The sequence below is a fragment of the Homarus americanus genome, unplaced genomic scaffold (genome assembly GCF_018991925.1).
Source record: "Homarus americanus isolate GMGI-L3 unplaced genomic scaffold, GMGI_Hamer_2.0 scaffold36970, whole genome shotgun sequence".
In the NCBI taxonomy this organism is placed as follows: Eukaryota; Metazoa; Arthropoda; class Malacostraca; order Decapoda; family Nephropidae; genus Homarus; species Homarus americanus.
The window spans coordinates 3,067,396-3,084,287 of NW_024740094.1; the positions used below are offsets into that span (position 1 = coordinate 3,067,396).

The following is a 16,892-nucleotide window of genomic DNA, read 5'->3' on the forward strand; positions in this document are numbered from 1 at the left end:
AATGAAAGACCCCGATATGGTGCTGTATAACCTCTCATAGTGTCTAACCTTCAACATATCCAGATACAGTACAGTGTAATGTATGCAGAAACATTTTTCATATCTGTATTTTTACAGTACAGTACAGTACAGTATAATACAGTATAATACAGTATTCTCATGTGATAAACTTTTCAACCATCAATCACTAAATGTAAAGATCTCTGAGGACTAATTCAATATTGTAGATGGACAGGATAATATTTATGTTTTATTATGTTAAAATTTTAATGAACTTGTATTTATATAAAAAAGTATTATTTAAAAGTTTGGGGACAAGATAGTATGTACAGTATATATGTTTTTAAATAAAGGTTTTTATTATTAACTGACTCTCTGTTGTAATATTATGACTGGTCTCTTGTTTAATAACGTTTTTTATATAATGGTTCAATTGTCTGACTTTTTTACCAAATTTAAACATCTGTATTGATCACTTTTTTGGATATGAAATAAAACTATAAAAATTTTACTGCCATACTGCTGTTGAGAGTTCAAATATAGGTATTAAGTGAACTCTTAAGTTATTGTTCCAGATTTATGTGTTTATCTCTAAGATAATAATGTATTTTTATTGATTTATAAAGAAAATTAAATAAAAATGTGTTTTATTTGGTATACACAACACCTGTACAGTATACCTTCAGAAAAAAGGAAAATTGTTTATATGAGCGAGTTAGTAATCATCCATCATTATTAAGGTCAATGTTTCTGAGTGAAGGCGATAAGTGAGTATCTCTTATTTACTGCTCCAATATTTTCCTTTTGTTTTCCTTACTTGTCTTACATCACTGTTGCCGGTGTTGCCTTTCTCTGAGGTAAGTCTCTCTTCATCTCCACACTACTGTGCAAGAGGAATACAGATAATACACTTTAGTTAATACTTTACTTTATTCAATTTGCCACTGATTGGTTGGTCACGTCTCTGTTGGCAAGCACTGGGTAATGTACAGACTCATTAATGCATTGTTAACAAGTACTGAGTATGCACCGGTGCCAGTGTTGGTCAAGGCTGGTTTTAATAGAAAAGTTGATACTGTAATACGGACACTTTATGCTGGGCTACATGGATGAGGAAAATCCTGGAGGAGTCCTGGAAACAGACGGTCCGTCTCTCGTCACGATCTTCAAGAGTGAGGTGCTTCCCCGTCTGGAGTACTGTCACGCCCGTCTGGTCCCCGAGGAATGCTAGGGACTGTCAGTTGATTGAAAATGTTCAAAGGAGGGCCACCAGACTGGTGCCTGCACTACGGCACCACAGCTACCCTGAGAGATTGGAGCGCCTGCAATTGCCTAGCTTATACTACAGACGGGAAAGGGGGACCTAATTGAGGTGTATAAACCTCTCAAAGGGCACTACTCAATCGAGTGTTCTTACCTGGGGCTGGCCCACGCTCGCCCCACAAGGGGTCACAGCTCAAGGTTGAAGAAGCCGCAAGTCCAGAAAACTGTGAGGGCAAACTTTTTCGGAGTGAAGAGTTGTGAACTTGTGGAACAATCTACCAGAGAGTGTTGTGACGGCACCGAGTGTGAGCTCTTTCAAGACAAGACTTGACCAACACTGGAGCGGGTTCAGGTACATTCAGGAGCCGGTGCATGCCCAGTATTTGCCAACAGTGCGTGACGGAGACGTGACCGATCGCCCGGGCGGCTAACAAGCCGATCAGTGGCGAAGAGGATAAAAGTAAAAAGTATTTCACTAAATCAAAATTCAGGAAATGTGTGGGTGCCTCAAAACTGAGACTACAGTACATCATTTGTTGCTGTATTTGTCAATTCAGATTGCAAAATGTCATTTATTGGCTTTCGTACAGTACATCATCACCAACTGAAAACTATCCATATACACGCAGACTGCATGCCCAGTTCTTGCCAATAGTGCCTAACAGAGACGTGACCGATCGCTCGAGTGGATAACGAGCCGATCAGCGGCGAAGAGGATAAAGGTATAAAAAAAAGTAAAAGTAAAAGTACCTCACTAGTCAGGAATTGAACCCGGGGTATGTGCATCTGTTATTATTTGTGTGTGTGTGTTTCTATTGAAACTAAGTAAAGTTAAAGAAAGTTATCAAAATATTTATATTTACGATCTTTTTAAAAGCCATCAGCTGGAGCAATGGTACAACGCCTGTGATTGGTCGCCGAGTATGTGAGAGGCACGTTGATTGGTCATCCTCAGGACCTTTAATATTTCAGACACATGGACGGGCTCTGTAGGACTCAATACTGCACTCAATACAGTATTTAAATACGCGAGTACTTGATGATGGCGGTAAATAAGGTTGTAAGATGGCCCAAGATATATCTCTTCGGAGACTCAATAACACAGGTCAGTAAAACAGTCCAAGTGTACAGTAGACGACCACTTGTGTCACAATATACACTCTTAACACCACCATGGCGAAGACTAAATCATTATGAACCAAATATCATTAAAAACAAAGAAAGTGGATAAAATTACATATAAATCCTCATAACACTGACGGCAACTCCAATACAGCACATTGGTAAGTGCACACAACTCTGTTAGAAAGTTAAAACAAATATTGTTCTAGTGTATTAATGTTTAGAGCGGTGATGACATTTATTAACGTCGGAAATTGGCCTTTTATTTTTTCGTTTTTCTTTGGGGGGGGGGGGGGCGTTTGCCGACAAATATTATGGCTAAGCGAAAACAAAATACACAAAAAACACTAGAAAACATAAACCTGATCTAACCTAACTTAACTTGACTTGACTGACTCACCAAATGATGGAATCACTTATTTCTTACCTTATTGGCCTGGTTCTCGTTCGTCGATTGAGTTACCACAACGTCACATGTGTTGGTCTTGACAATATTTACATTTGTTCTTGCATTTAGGACACTTAAATGAGGTTGGGAGAACACCAAGAGATCTAAAAATGCTATAGTTTCTTCTTTTTTTTCCCAAAAGCTCGCAATCAGCTCCATATAATTGAAGTGACACCCATCGCAGACTTCCATGGTGGGAAATGAATTTGAATTTGGAAATATGAGAGACCCAAAATAAAAATCGAATTTGATTGGGCCAAAAATACTGCGAATTAAACCACAAATCATTTTAATTGGTTGCAAAAAAAAAACTTTTGATTGGTCGCATGACGTGTACAGGAACGCATGTGCATGATGTTTTATGAAGGAGACATGCAGTGTGGGAGGTGAGGTAGGCGATAATGGCGGAAGATTAATTGAAGAAAATACAGAAAACTTTGGATATGCTATCTCCGTTATTATACATTTGCGATGGTAATGTAATAGAGGAAAATTATCTTATAATTAGACGTCTTATTCGAATATGATAATAGATTAGGGGTAGGAATGTTTGGCACAGAAATGCAATAATACCAGCACATTAATTAAACCGCTTCTGACTTCATCTTACATAATATGATTGACTTAACCTAACTAAGCCGGATCTCTTGAACCCCAGCTTATTTCACCTGATGATAAAACACCTTAGCCATAAATGAGTAAGTAGCTTAAATTAGTTAAGCTTGGTTGGTTAGCATTAGGTCGTTTAATCATGTGAAATAAGCTGAGGTTCCTAATTTTCATGAGATCCACAGGTTTTCCCTTACACCTGGTGCAAATGGAATCACTAGTTTTCTTACCTGATGAAATGGCCAAAAGTGGATAAGGAAAAAGTTTTGTTTACTATAATTCTGACTATTTTCTCCTGTAAACCTCTGATGGCAATATATAAGTTTTGTACACCATGTTTGTTTGGTCTACAGAGACATTTCCTTTGATAGACTATTTTTTCGTGTTTAAAGATAATAGATTATGTTTGGTTATCTTAGGTAGGTTAGTTTAATTCACCTACTCAGCATTTTCAGATTTTACTAAAACTTTTTAACCTTGATAGATAATGTAACACTTTATTTAGATTCTGCAAAAACCCAGCACCTATACTGTAGTTACATATAAGTTGCATTGTTCTTCTAAACACAGTTTACAACATATTTACATTATAGAGCTGTATAGAAGTTGTCCAATAGTTTAGAATGTGTACTATGAAAATTTTCTTGGAGATTAAGTATTTTTAGGTTAGGTTAGGTTAGGTAACACCCATTTTTCTTTGTGTAATGAAGCTTCGACAAAACTGGATCTGGAGTATCTACCCTAATGATGTTAATAGTACTGTTTCAGTGGTGAAGGCTGCTGGGGAGCTCTTGTGGCTGATCACTTTCAGAGGTAAGAAAGGAAACAATTTGAGCCATGTTAAGAGCTTCTCAAGGTTAACATGTACAGGCATTTTTATCACTTACATATGTGTTTAATTTGTTTTATTTGTATCTTTTTTTATTGTGACTCTTGGTTGAATTTTTTTGTAGGAACACATCTCCAATTCCATAATGGGTTTTAATTGGAGAATTAGTTTTGTTTTACAGAGATTTATGCTACAGAAAAATTTTCAAGTAATGTGGGTGATGTGAGTACAGTACTGTACAGTATTATTTTGTTAATGTTTACAATTTATCCATCAAAGTTTTTATCTGTTCATGAAATTTTTCTTTTTATTTGTATTCCCTGTGATTGTATACCTGTATCCACTCCAAAAAGTGTCTTTAAAGAGGGATCTGGTGAATTTCAAAATGAACACCATGACTCACTCCTGTTGTCTCAGTAGGATTATCAAAACCCTTCGTCCGTTGTGTCATGTTGTCTCGCACAGAATTGAAAAGATACTCTTTTTAAGGCCCGTTCACACTATCGAGCAGTGCCCGGCGGGCACGCGCTAAATGCCCGTTATCGGGCAAAATTGGCGGGCAAACCAGCGGAATGCCCGTGCCCATTGTTGAGCGAAATCATGGTCCGCCTGCCTGGTGGTTTGCTGCCGGATATGGAATGATTACTCTGCCAGACAAACGAAGTTGACCCTGGGACCCTGGCTGTCAGTTTCTCAGTCTCGCCACAACAGTCACCACTGTACTATGTTTAGCCCACCGTCCACCAAAGAACAAAGAAACATTCATTGATATTTACGTATATGCATGTAGGTACATAATCTTTGATTGACATGTCTTTATTTTGTGGAGAGGGTGTCTGTAATTATTATGTGAAATAAAGTTTGTCTTTATACAAGTTGTGTCAATCATCAATATCTTATTTGCAAACAACCTAGTCCCAAACAGGTCCATCATGTATCACATGTGTATGGCAGGGTTACCCACTTCACAAATACTAATATGTTTTAATATCATTTTCATTATTAATAATCGATAAAACCGGAAAACCGACATTCCTATAATATCGTCATTAATATTCAACATTACACAAGCCTGCAGTACAAGACACATGTTATTATTGGAACCTCACGCGACTGTCAAAAACAGCTGATCACTTCGCCACCGCTGACCTCGGGGTCCTCAAGTCGGTGAGGTATGAACAGAGATACTGACAGAACGTATGCTAGCACTTTGTAAAACCTGAGTTAAGTACAGTATATGTTCCCCGCTCGGTCCAGATGTCCAGTGTATAACCAAATAAGCTTATGCAATGTACATTATTGGCGTGACAATAAACGGGAGATTGTTTATGTATTATGTAATGAGGACATTCGTGTGTGTTCTTCGTTCCTGCCGCTCTCCTCACTCTAGTCCCATAGCTTCCTGTCTATGCATATCATAATTCTAACATTATTCAATGAACTTTTATGTACAACAAATCTCACCTGCAAGTAATCTTCCTTGAGTACTTCATACATGGCTTGACAAGTTGCAGGGATTATGCGAGACAAACTTTGTCTTGATATCCTTGTTCTATACTGAAGATATATGAGCATTGCCTTTAAACGAGCCTCTGCAGATATACTCTCCCTCATATTGGTATCCTGTTTTTTTATATATGGTTCCACTTTCACTAGAAGTTTGTAAAGGTGTTGGGGTCCATTATCATGTAATTGGTGAAGTCTTGCTCATGTCCATCTTGCAGTTCACGTAAAATCGACCTAACCACTCTTTGCACCATTCCCTTTTCTGCATTTGGTTCTTCTTTTTGCACATAGCAATTATTATAGTACACAATGCTATGCTCTTCGCTTTAACTGTCCAGCAATTATTCCTGCGACACACCATGGTGATCGTACCGCACCCGCCACTGCCGACCACCTTCTAGCTACTGGCGCCCTACTATGACTACCGCCAACCACCCCCATGTGTACAACAACACACAGGCTTTGCCCGGTAAACGAGCAAAGCCCGCCGGGCACTGCTCGATCGTGTGGATGGGACTTTAGCGAGTGTACAAGGCTGTGCTATATATTTGGGGGATTTATGTTAGAGTCTACAGCCAATTTCTTTACTACAATAGGAGAGCTGATGTAGTTGCTAGAGGATTTTCTGGCTACAACACCCGCCAATGCCTAGCTCTGTTGCCTTACGTGGCCGCAGACCTTAAAGATGTTGTTGGAGCGACTGTTTTCCTCGGAGCCAATGATGCAAGTGAACCTGTAAACACACAGCAGTTTGTACCTCTGCAGGAATATGTCCAGAACCTGAAGGATATTGTTGCACACTTCCAGGTAAAGTATGTGATGAAAAGTAAGAGATATTACTGTACGTTTTAGTTTTGTCATTAGAAATATAAGTTATTGTCTTACATTTCCAGTTATGTAGTGAGAAATGATAAGTTTTACATTTCCTGTAATTAAAATTTGCAGGTGTTTGACTATAAATATTTTATCCTTTAGTACATTTCGAAATACTTTGTGGAATTTAGTAATATAAGTGACTGAAATTGTGTTTATAATAACTTACTGAAATGTGTAGTAAATGAAAACACTGTCTCCTGCAGTCTCTCTTGTCAGGTTCTTAGCATTTCTTACCCCGTGGTTCTCCTCCCCTCCACATTAATGCCCTGAGTTTTAAACACCCGTTTCCGCTGAAGAGTACTGTACTGCGGTGTCCTTCTGGACTCAATTTTTTTTTTAAAACTAGGGTTGAAACACGATGACCCTCTTCAGCAGAAGAGGATGTTTAAAACTCAGGGTGTCAGGCTCTTGACCTAATCAATAGCATATATTAAATACTTATCATCCTTGACAGAAAGCTGGAATAGATCCTGTTGTGATAACTCCACCGGCCCTAGATGGTAAAGCTTGGCACGAGAACTGTAAGGAAAGAGATCGCTTGTACACAAAGGATGAGGAACTCACTGCTATGTACGCACAGGCTTGTTCTCACACCGCAATTGAGCTGAAAGTTCCATGTATTGACCTTCATACTGCCATGATGGTCGAGGTGAGCTGATACTGTCTTGAAGCAAGATTAAAATGATACTGTATTGTACCAGGAATCAGTCATATTGCAAGAATCGGTTCTAGGACATTTTGTAACTGGCTCGGTATAAGTACTGGTAAACCTAACCTGTCTTGACCTACCTATCTTAACCTAACATAATCTAACTTAAACTATCTAAACATAACATAACCAATGGCTTCATCACCTCCAAAGTAAAGATATTATTAACTAAATTTAATAAATATAACCTGGTATTCAATAGACAGGTGATGAAATGTCGGCCCACCCCTATTATCCAGCATATATTTTTCTTCATAACTTAGTACAGGTTGGACCCCGCTAATCCGAGACCCGCCAGTCTGGCAGCTTCGATGGTTCGGGATGTCAAGTATAGCTCACTTCTAGTGGCTGTTGCCACTATTTTACCTTTAAATACTTATAATTTACCCCTAAATATGCCTCCTAAGAGACCAGCAAGCAGTGGAAATGGTTGTAATGTGACAAAACGTAAGAATTTGACATTAACTATTTTAGGAGAAATTAGACAATAATACCTGTAGTCCATTTTATGCATTAGTTTGCCTTTTATAACCTCGGCATTGATGGTTTGTAATTTTCACTAATTTGGAACTGGTCTGGTCCCAAGCTTCCTGGATTAGCGAGGTCCAACTTGTAGATGATTTATATTTATTTTTATGATGTTTTCCTGAACTGTTTAAGATACCTTGGAGCAGCCATGTGTCATATAATGATGCAGTGTATCAACAGCAGTGATACCGGTAATTCTTAATTTCGTTTCATATTGAGAGTTTCTGGTGATAAAATGTAACATTCTGTTTGTTTTATTGCGTCCAGCTAGACTTTGTTTTGTGGGTTTGAAGCCATTACTTATAACTCTCCAAGATGATACTGTCACTGTTGTTGGGGTATATTCATATTTAACATTTTTATTGCTAAAGTGCATTATTTTTCGTTTATTTACCTTACATTGAAATTGATAACCAACGTCTCTGATCACTTGTTTTAGATTGTAGAAATTCCTCTTACAACCATAATAAAAAATAAAGAATTCCATCTATTAAGAATTTTCATTTTCTTTTAGCACTTTATCGCAATAAAGAAACGGGAGTAAATAAACAGTTAACATGAATGAGTTTAAATGTGGAACTTTAATAACTTTGTATATTAAATGTGGGAATTATATGACTTTGAATGAATTTAAAGGTAACCGTAGTATTAAAGAGTATCAATTTAATTAAATAGCTAATCATAACAATAATACTGTACAGGGCATTTGTGCAGAAAACATTAGAGAAGAAAAGTGTCTTAGAATTCTCTTAACTATTGATTGTAACGATAAAATTCTTGGATATTCAGTTGGTGCCAATAATAATAATATCATCATCATCATCATTATTTTTATTATTATTATTATTATTATTATTATTATGTGGTTAAATCAGAACGGAATTATATTAAATAAATTAAACTTAGCTTCGAAAATTTTAGTAACAAAATGTTCACATAATGAAAATTTAGTCAATTCTTGGTAAGTGAATTTTACATTACAGATTACAGCACCTGTATTAGCAAAAATTATAAAAATACAGTAAATGAATTTCAGTATTATTAGGAACCCCGAGTACAGAAAATTGAATTGGTTAGGTTAGATTAGCTTTGGTCAGGTTAGATTAGGTTTGGTTAGTTTAGTTTAGTTTAGAATAAGTTATGTTTGGTCACAACAAGTTAAGTTAGATTTGGTTAGGTTATGTTAGATTAGGCTAAGTTAAGATTTGGTTCGGTTAGATTACGTTGAGGTAAGATTTAGTTAGGTTGTGGTAGATTAGGTAAAGTAACAGTACTAAATGGAGGTAGAATGTTCGCCCATTTGTAATGACTAATTTTATACACATGCATGGACATATTTATTGAATAAACTGATATATCAGGTCATGTCTTGCTTTCTGAATGGACAAGCCCAGTTGAGTCAAGAGATGCATGAGTGAATATGGTCATAGTACTGTACTTTGAGAAAAAATCAGAAGAGATAATTAAAGGTGGGGTATTTACACAATCTGGTTATAGAGAGATAGAATGATGGGATATATTTGAGTAAGTACAATAAAATAAGATGCAGGAGATTGAAGATAAGAGCAAGAGAGAGCAATGACACTGGTGAAAGTGTTAGTCTGTGAAAAACTTACAGGGATATTGATTGCTGTGTGGAGTGTGTCTTTGTAAGGATTTTCCATTTGAATAACATAAATGCAATGTAGAATTCTGACTTCAATATAACCATTTCCCTCAGGAGAACTGGCAGGGTCTCCTCAGCGATGGTCTCCACCTCTCTTGCAGGGGATCAGAGCTACTGGCATCCCTGTTAGTGCCAGTGCTGGAGAAACACGTCAACAACCTCCCCTCAGAACTCCTGCTGCCTCTCTGGGATGAACTTGATGCTAAAAATCCCAGCGACTCTTTTGTTGAATGGTGTAAGAAAAATGGAGGTAAATTTTCTTAATATTTGCCCAAGTTGGTTTCAATATCTTCTAATGTCACCAAGAATTACATCGTATTTTGTGAACTACTTTTTTACTAATATATAAACTTAAATTAACCCCTTGTGTAAGGGGTCGCCACTGAGCTGAATAAGATAATAAAAGTGGTGTCCCCATAGTGAAGGTGTTAAAGTCATTCTGTATTCTCTATGTATAGTAGTTGATGCTGTCTTCCATGATAGCTCATCACACAACAGTTGGTGATGGTTGTGTGTGTCCTGCTGCTTCCTCTTAAAAGTATTATATTGTAAGTCAATATTGAGAGGAGGATAACGAGATGTTTCCAGTGATATAATCTTAATCTTTGGTAACAATTATATCTCAGTGTGAGCCTAATTTTGTTGTATTATATAATGTATGGTCAGTCACAGGACTACTTCTCTACTGTATTTTCCCGGCACACATGGTACCGACTCAAATCAACATTCCTCGTAGGCCAAGCGCTATCAAGTCTCAGTCTCTATGCTTTAAAAAAATACAATTATTAAAACCATATATTGTACAATTATTTTCATCTTGATAACATTTTTCTTTTCTTTATCCTAAATCATAATGGTTTCTGTCATATTGGAATTTTTCATTAGCCTAAAATGTCACAGGAGAGAGATGGGATGAGGAGAGTAATACCTTCTGGTACAACTTATCTCTTTATTCTCAAATCAGATTACAAATTATATACAGTTGTTTTTTCGTTATTGAAGATGGTTATATTATTTATGATTCTGTACAATATCCATCTAATGAACACTGAAATTGCAAAATACTTGACAAACCTCAGCAGGATAATGAAGGTTTATATATAACTTATAGCATTAATCTGTTCTGGACTCTTCACTTTCACCGAGACCTTCATTATCATCAGTTTTGTATTCTATAACTACCTCTTTTCTTTTCTCTATCTCCTCCTGTACCTTCTGGGATGCTTCAATATGCTGGGTGTGTGTTTGAAGGTACTGCATCTCCAGAGCCAAGTTTTGTTTTGTATCATTTTCCAACTGAGAGGAAATAAATTAAAATTAGTGATTTATACTGTAGTAATGATAAGAACTGGTTTGTACTAAAAATGATAGTAGTTTTAAAACTGACAGGAGTATGATTACAGGTATAAATATCGAGAAAACTAGAAAATGAATAAAGGTAAACTTCAATATGACAGTACAGTATACACCATTATGATCTACTGGTGGTGTCAACTAGACATGCCTGCAGGACCTAAGGCAAAGAAAATGACATGTTCTCGTAAACAAATTATAAGTACTGTACTGTTAACCACAAGGAAACATGAATTCACCCCTGAAGATGTGAATTACACGAAAGCGCTTGGGAACTTCGTGTTTCCTTGTGGTTATCAGCATATACTTGGATCACATATACCTAAAGTGATTTACTTGCATATATATATAGTGGCATAACTTGACAACTTCATGTTCTTAGCCTACATATCTATAACGTGACCTAAGTGTGTACAGTATAACAGATAAAAACAACCTTTACATTACTGTACCTCTAATTTGGCACTGTCAATCGCCTGTTGTGCTGCTGATGCTGTGAACTCCACACCACTAATAAATGCTGCCATGGCCGCGTTCTCTAGTGTAGTGAACACGTAATTTACCAAGATGTTCAAGTCCTGTTGAGTGAAGATTACAAACTGTACTGCTCTGTACTGTAAATTGTATCAACAATCATCTGCTTACCTTTCAAAAACGTTTAATCCTGTGTAGTAAAGGTTAAAGAAATTTTCAAAAATATAATATTTGTTGATAACTAGTGTATCTTTTCTTTACTGTGTGTGTAAGGGCTGTAACTAGCGGGTAGGTTGTCTGCCGCTCGTTCACTGCCCCATTCTGTTGGGGGGGGGAGACAGGTGAGAAGGCCGCTGCTGCCTCATTGCCGGTCAGACACGACCCAGCCTTCACCACAGCTGTTACTTTATCCTGCTGTTCTATTCCTTCTCTGGTTTTGTGCACACCGGAGGTTCTTGGGGTGATTCCCCGGTCCTTCATTATTCGACTGTCAACCCCAATCACCTACTCCAGCTACTGCCACGTGATCACCACTTCCACCACACCCTATCCACCATCCGTGCTCTGGCGTCTCTCTTGTGTGGCAGGACATTGCCCACCAATGCCAAGTGAGGAAGCTGCCCTGGACCTTCCCCCTGAGAGAGGACGCCTGCAAGTTCGACTGCTTCACTCAGACTTCGCCCCGATGAGGGGCGAATCACCGCGTTACTAGAACATTCTACAGTGCTGGTTAGAAGGAAGATTCATCGACAGCCGTAGGAAGTACTGTACTTTGTTTTATTGATTATCCTTTGTTTTAGTAATTGTGTTTGACTCCAGTGCTGTTTATTTAATGTTTGTGGGAATGGTGACAGGGTTAAACTTTGGTGATTAATTCTTAGTAAAGAGAAGGCCTCTCTAACTTTTGTTTATTACCCCTTGGAAACCCAAGGTTCTTGACCTTCCTTTGATAAGATCCTGATAAGGCTGGTAAGGTATTTATATCCTACAGGCCAGGCCTTTACAATGTGTGTGGCTGGAGAGGAAGACCATGGACAAAATCTCAAGGGTTTCAAAGCCAGCTGTTACTCTTTCAGTCCTAAGCTCATTCTATTTTTGCATAACCCAGCCTAAAGTTTAAAGGTAAAAAAATACAAAGGTATTACAGCAAACATGCATAATTATTTATTATATAATAAACAAAGCAAGTGTAAAATTGTAAACCTTTCATACGATAAATATTTTGAGGATTCAGTTATGGTGAATCAACTTTTTCTCGTCTTTTTTTTCTTATGCACATGAGGGGCCCTCATGTGCATTGAGGGCGTATATTATAGAATTAACCCACCTAGCAACTGTTAAGTAGCTTGAATCAATCCCTTTGCTATATAGGACAGGTGATCTGATCCACTGTAAACACCTCTTAATGTCATTGAATGCTGTCACTCACTCTCACAGACACAGAAATGAAAGAAATCTATCATGATCTTGTTTATCAACACCTGATACACTGTAACACACTAAGGGGGCCTTTGGCTCTTCAAAAACACAATCCCTGGTTGCTCCACAAAAGAGAGTTGTACGGACAATGACCTTGAAAAAACAGATCACACAAACAAAAAAGTGCTAAATTGAAAATTTTAAAATCCGAAGATATTAACACCTACTGCTGTGCCCTCTTTGTTTACATATATATCAATCACTTGCTTGACAATAATTATTTCCAGTTCTAGAATAATAAGAGAAACAACTTAAGGCACCCAGAGCTACTAAGACCATCCCCCATGCACTCCTCTCGGTCCCAGACCTCCATAAAATATCACGGTGTGAAGGTGTGGAACAACTTAAACCACCCATTCGAGCAAAGACTAAGCTCCCTTCCTTTAAATCATCTCTTCAAAAATATCTATTGTCTAAGTATTAATATTTCTTGTAATACCTACTATATTTACAGTAACTGCTTTTATTGTACCCTCAAAACCGTTTTATTGGAAATTATCATGTAAATACCCAGTAGATAAGAAATTACCATTGCAATAAATATATTTGCCAACTAGAAATAGTCCTGACAGCTCTGTCCTCTTGCTCAACCTTAATACTGTACAACCCATGTTGTACTGCTCCCCCGTTATACTTATGTTTTTCAATTCCACTGTAATTTATGTATACAGTATACTTATAATATAAATAAAAAAAAATAAAATAAATATTGAAGTGATAACTGTGGTAACATTATGAGATGTTTTTATTACTACCATGCTATTGTACTATTCCAGATGTTACTAAATGTTACATAATACTTCTTTGAGATAAATGTATAGTATATATCAAGTGCCTACAGGAGAGCTCAGGTTCTCAACTGGCTCAGCCATGTTAATATTGTTATTATTATCCGCTCTGTATCTGTATTTTTCTCGCTAAATAAACTGATTCAATTCAATATAACAACCTATCAATCTTTCTAAGAGATCAATAAGTTCTGTGGTATTACAAATCCCTTTAAGTGTGTTTCAGTATACTACAGTATTCTTGCCATAATATGTATATTTGGGATCAAAAGTTCACTCTCACCCAAACTGAACCAGTTTGGACCTCACATCCACACCAGGTCAGGGTAAGTAAGTTTGAAGAGACTCATTGCCATGACTAAGTTTCACTGCTGGGGGTGGGGTGGAGAACTTTTGAATGTGGCTATAACAAACTCTCCAACCTCATACTAGTGGGAAGTAGACTAAATCATACAGTATCACTTTTATCAATACAGGGGCCTTTAATTAGTTGTATGGTAGTTTACCTTGAGTTGATCTTTTAAGGACTCCATCTTAACCCTTGAAATAACGAGGCTTTCCCAGATGGCATCGTGCCGCTCCTGATTGTGTAATGATGAAGTGCAGTACTCCAGGAGGTCAATCACATCATTGAGCTGTTTTCTGTGTAATGTATTATGAGATTATTTTATATATATGAAAGATAATGAGTTCTTAGGTTAATGTCTTATGTTTGCCTGTCTGTCCATCTACCTATCAGTAAGGCGTATTACATTCCAAAGTAAATAAGGGAAAAACATATGCTGTACATTAAAAGTTTAAATGTTTAATAATTAAATTGATCCTGAAATACCACTTCATAAGTGTGTCTAATCCCTAACAACGAAAGTCCATTAACAAAGAAACTGAAAGGAATCTGACTTAAGTAACCTATTGTATGCTGGGAAATGTTTCGAAAGGAATGGGTATTATCAGTAACAAATCTCTAACCTAAAATATCTCTGTTTCATTCACATTATTCTTAACTGACCTGTAATGTGTAGAGAAATCCAGCCTGGCTCGGAGGACTCGGTGTAGCAGCTGGAGTGATGCATCCACAGTCACCCCACTTGCCTGCCGCAGGAGTGAGGTGTGTGTGAGGGCTGCTGCTTCATTCATCTGGTGAGCAACTTACAGCAACTTTATCATACATTTCATAAACTTACAGCAGTTTTTGTATTATGTTTGGTGAATTTTGTCTTGGTTGGCATTTTATATGTAAACAGTCTTATCAAACTTATGAATACTTGCCACCAACCAATATTTATGATAAATAAGTTAACTAACCAAACCCTACCTAACCTAACCTAACCTAACCAATCAAATCTTGCCTAATCTAACATATCTATCCTAGGATGGAAGTATATTATTTGGTAAAGATTCTTTGTATGCCATGACTGATGTAGGTTTTTGTTGCTGTTCATTGTGATTTAAATGAATATGACCTTTATTTCTGTCACTAGTTTATATTTAAGGAAATACAACCATGATTTGCACAAAGAATATGCAAAAGAAATTGTCGTTGCGAGTGTTAAAGGGGTTATATCCCCCAAAATAATCATAGTGCTGAAAGTAAAGGTCACATTCGTTCAAATAACCATTAAAAACATATTTCCTTTGTTAGGTTAGCTTAGAAAGACATAAATTCTTACCTCAAGTGGTTTGACAGTAGATAACCTGATGTCTTCTTCATCTATATCCTCCATTAATACGTCCTGACAATCAACTGGTAATAAGCTGTAATAAGAAACACCAAAAACGCCTCCACAACCTATGAGAGCCAAAGCTGTTCGTCTCACAAAGCTTAATTGCATCGGCTTGAACGGCTTATTTACCAAACGTTCTCTCCATAACTGAGACTTTGATTCACTCTTATTTATGGACATTCCATTAAAATGTCTATTGAAACATCGTCTCGTTAAATTTGGAGGTTGAAGTCCCCCTGAAGATGGAATAAACCGTGATAAAGCTGCCAAGGTTCTCCCCAGGCACCCAGCACCTGCCATGTTGTTGACACTCGTGACGTCACACCGGCCAAGGAAGGAAGCTCTGTTACTTTAATTTGCTTTATCTTTCAGTGACACTGTTTGGTATAGCGTTGACTGACATAACTAAGGCAGTATTCATAGAAAAAAAGATGTATTTATAACCTAGTATTCATATATTTATTTATACTTCATTTATTCATTCAGGAAAAAACTAACCTCATTTGTAAAACATTATTCATTCCAAAATGACTGTAGAGGTATAAAGGTAAACAAGAATGTTATAATGCATTTTATTATATAAAGTAACAATAACAAGTAATACAGAAAGGGCTGATTTACCATAACAATCTTATCTATGTACCTAACCTACCATCATTCATCATATATAAATTTTGTTCTCAATGTGTACAAATCATGTATTGTCAGTTAAAAAGTGACTTATCCTTAAGAAAGCGATGGAATGTTAAATGTCTGTGGCTTTTCTTGCCCTTCCTGCAAACAACACAACCACGTGGAGTCATTTGTCACACTGAACTAACCTTGAATGACCAGCAGATGACGTCAGGTACCACACCACAGTCAGCTGGAGGTGACGGTATGGGGAGTCCACTCTACCTACCTTGGTGTCACAGGGAACCAACTATCACCAGCAGAGAGACTGAGGCAGAGTGTCACCTTCCACCAGTTCACTGTAAGGTCACTGAGGCCACAACTCATCCTTGCACAAGAGGTATGTCAGATTTTCTTCTTCAAAATACAGGACACCATTTTTTTTAGTGGGGAATAAATATATAATTATAATTGTTAACTTTTATTGGGATTTAAAGTAAAATATAAAGCCATGAAAATAGTTATTCTTAATTTCTAATATTATATTTGGGTGTGGATCATGGTGTGATACTCTGGCTAGGAGACATCTCCAGTGTGGGCTGGTGTACAACTCTTATAATAAAGAGTATTACAGTGTAAAGCCTGGGATCATAACTTTGTTCACAATTCAACGTATCAGGACCACTAAGATTCGGGGTCAATCTGCACTTCCACCTCCCACTGTTAGAAAGTCATAAATATATTTTCTAGTGTATTTGTGTGTGTTTAGACCGAATATGACCTTCATTTATGGCGGAAATTGGCCGTTTTTTTATCGATTTTTTTTTCGTGGGACGTTTTTCGAAAAAAAATGGCTAAGCGAATAAAATATACACCAAAACACACTAGAAAAACAAAAACCAAACC

The 16,892-nt window shown here is 37.1% G+C and overlaps 2 protein-coding genes across 3 annotated transcripts; one reads left to right on the forward strand and one right to left on the reverse strand.

Annotated features, from left to right (window-relative positions):
- The first annotated feature begins 2,201 nt into the window (after positions 1-2,201).
- On the forward strand, positions 2,202-10,352 carry LOC121875155 (isoamyl acetate-hydrolyzing esterase 1 homolog). Its single transcript, XM_042379587.1, has 5 exons — positions 2,202-2,368; positions 4,200-4,255; positions 6,374-6,584; positions 7,108-7,302; positions 9,611-10,352. The coding sequence occupies exons 1-5, from the start codon at positions 2,303-2,305 to the stop codon at positions 9,818-9,820; spliced, it is 738 nt and encodes a 245-aa protein (XP_042235521.1). The 5' UTR covers positions 2,202-2,302; the 3' UTR covers positions 9,821-10,352.
- Positions 10,353-10,491: 139 nt separating this feature from the next.
- Positions 10,492-15,708, reverse strand: LOC121875154. 2 transcript variants are annotated; one of them, XM_042379584.1, is made up of 5 exons: positions 15,321-15,708; positions 14,660-14,787; positions 14,157-14,292; positions 11,362-11,487; positions 10,492-10,852 (listed from the first exon to the last, which is right to left on the reverse strand). In XM_042379584.1, the coding sequence occupies exons 1-5, from the start codon at positions 15,672-15,674 to the stop codon at positions 10,670-10,672; spliced, it is 927 nt and encodes a 308-aa protein (XP_042235518.1). In that variant the 5' UTR covers positions 15,675-15,708; the 3' UTR covers positions 10,492-10,669. The 2 variants fall into 2 exon arrangements, with proteins under 2 accessions (XP_042235518.1, XP_042235520.1); XM_042379586.1 differs by having other exon boundaries at positions 14,660-14,798; positions 15,321-15,434.
- Between the last annotated feature and the right edge of the window lie 1,184 nt (positions 15,709-16,892).

Bases quoted from the DNA above. Each gene is read 5' to 3' on its own strand.
- LOC121875155 (XM_042379587.1), top strand. From the start codon at position 2,303: ATGATGGCGGTAAATAAGGTTGTAAGATGGCCCAAGATATATCTCTTC. The intron at 4,256-6,373 runs GTAAGAAAGGAA...TTACTACAATAG, and splicing joins GTGGCTGATCACTTTCAGAG to GAGAGCTGATGTAGTTGCTA. The intron at 7,303-9,610 runs GTGAGCTGATAC...CATTTCCCTCAG, and splicing joins ATACTGCCATGATGGTCGAG to GAGAACTGGCAGGGTCTCCT.
- LOC121875154 (XM_042379584.1), bottom strand. From the start codon at position 15,674: ATGGCAGGTGCTGGGTGCCTGGGGAGAACCTTGGCAGCTTTATCACGG. The intron at 14,788-15,320 runs GTAAGAATTTAT...GTTGCTCACCAG, and splicing joins CTACTGTCAAACCACTTGAG to ATGAATGAAGCAGCAGCCCT. The intron at 10,853-11,361 runs GTACAGTAATGT...ATTTCCTCTCAG, and splicing joins TTGACAGTGCCAAATTAGAG to TTGGAAAATGATACAAAACA.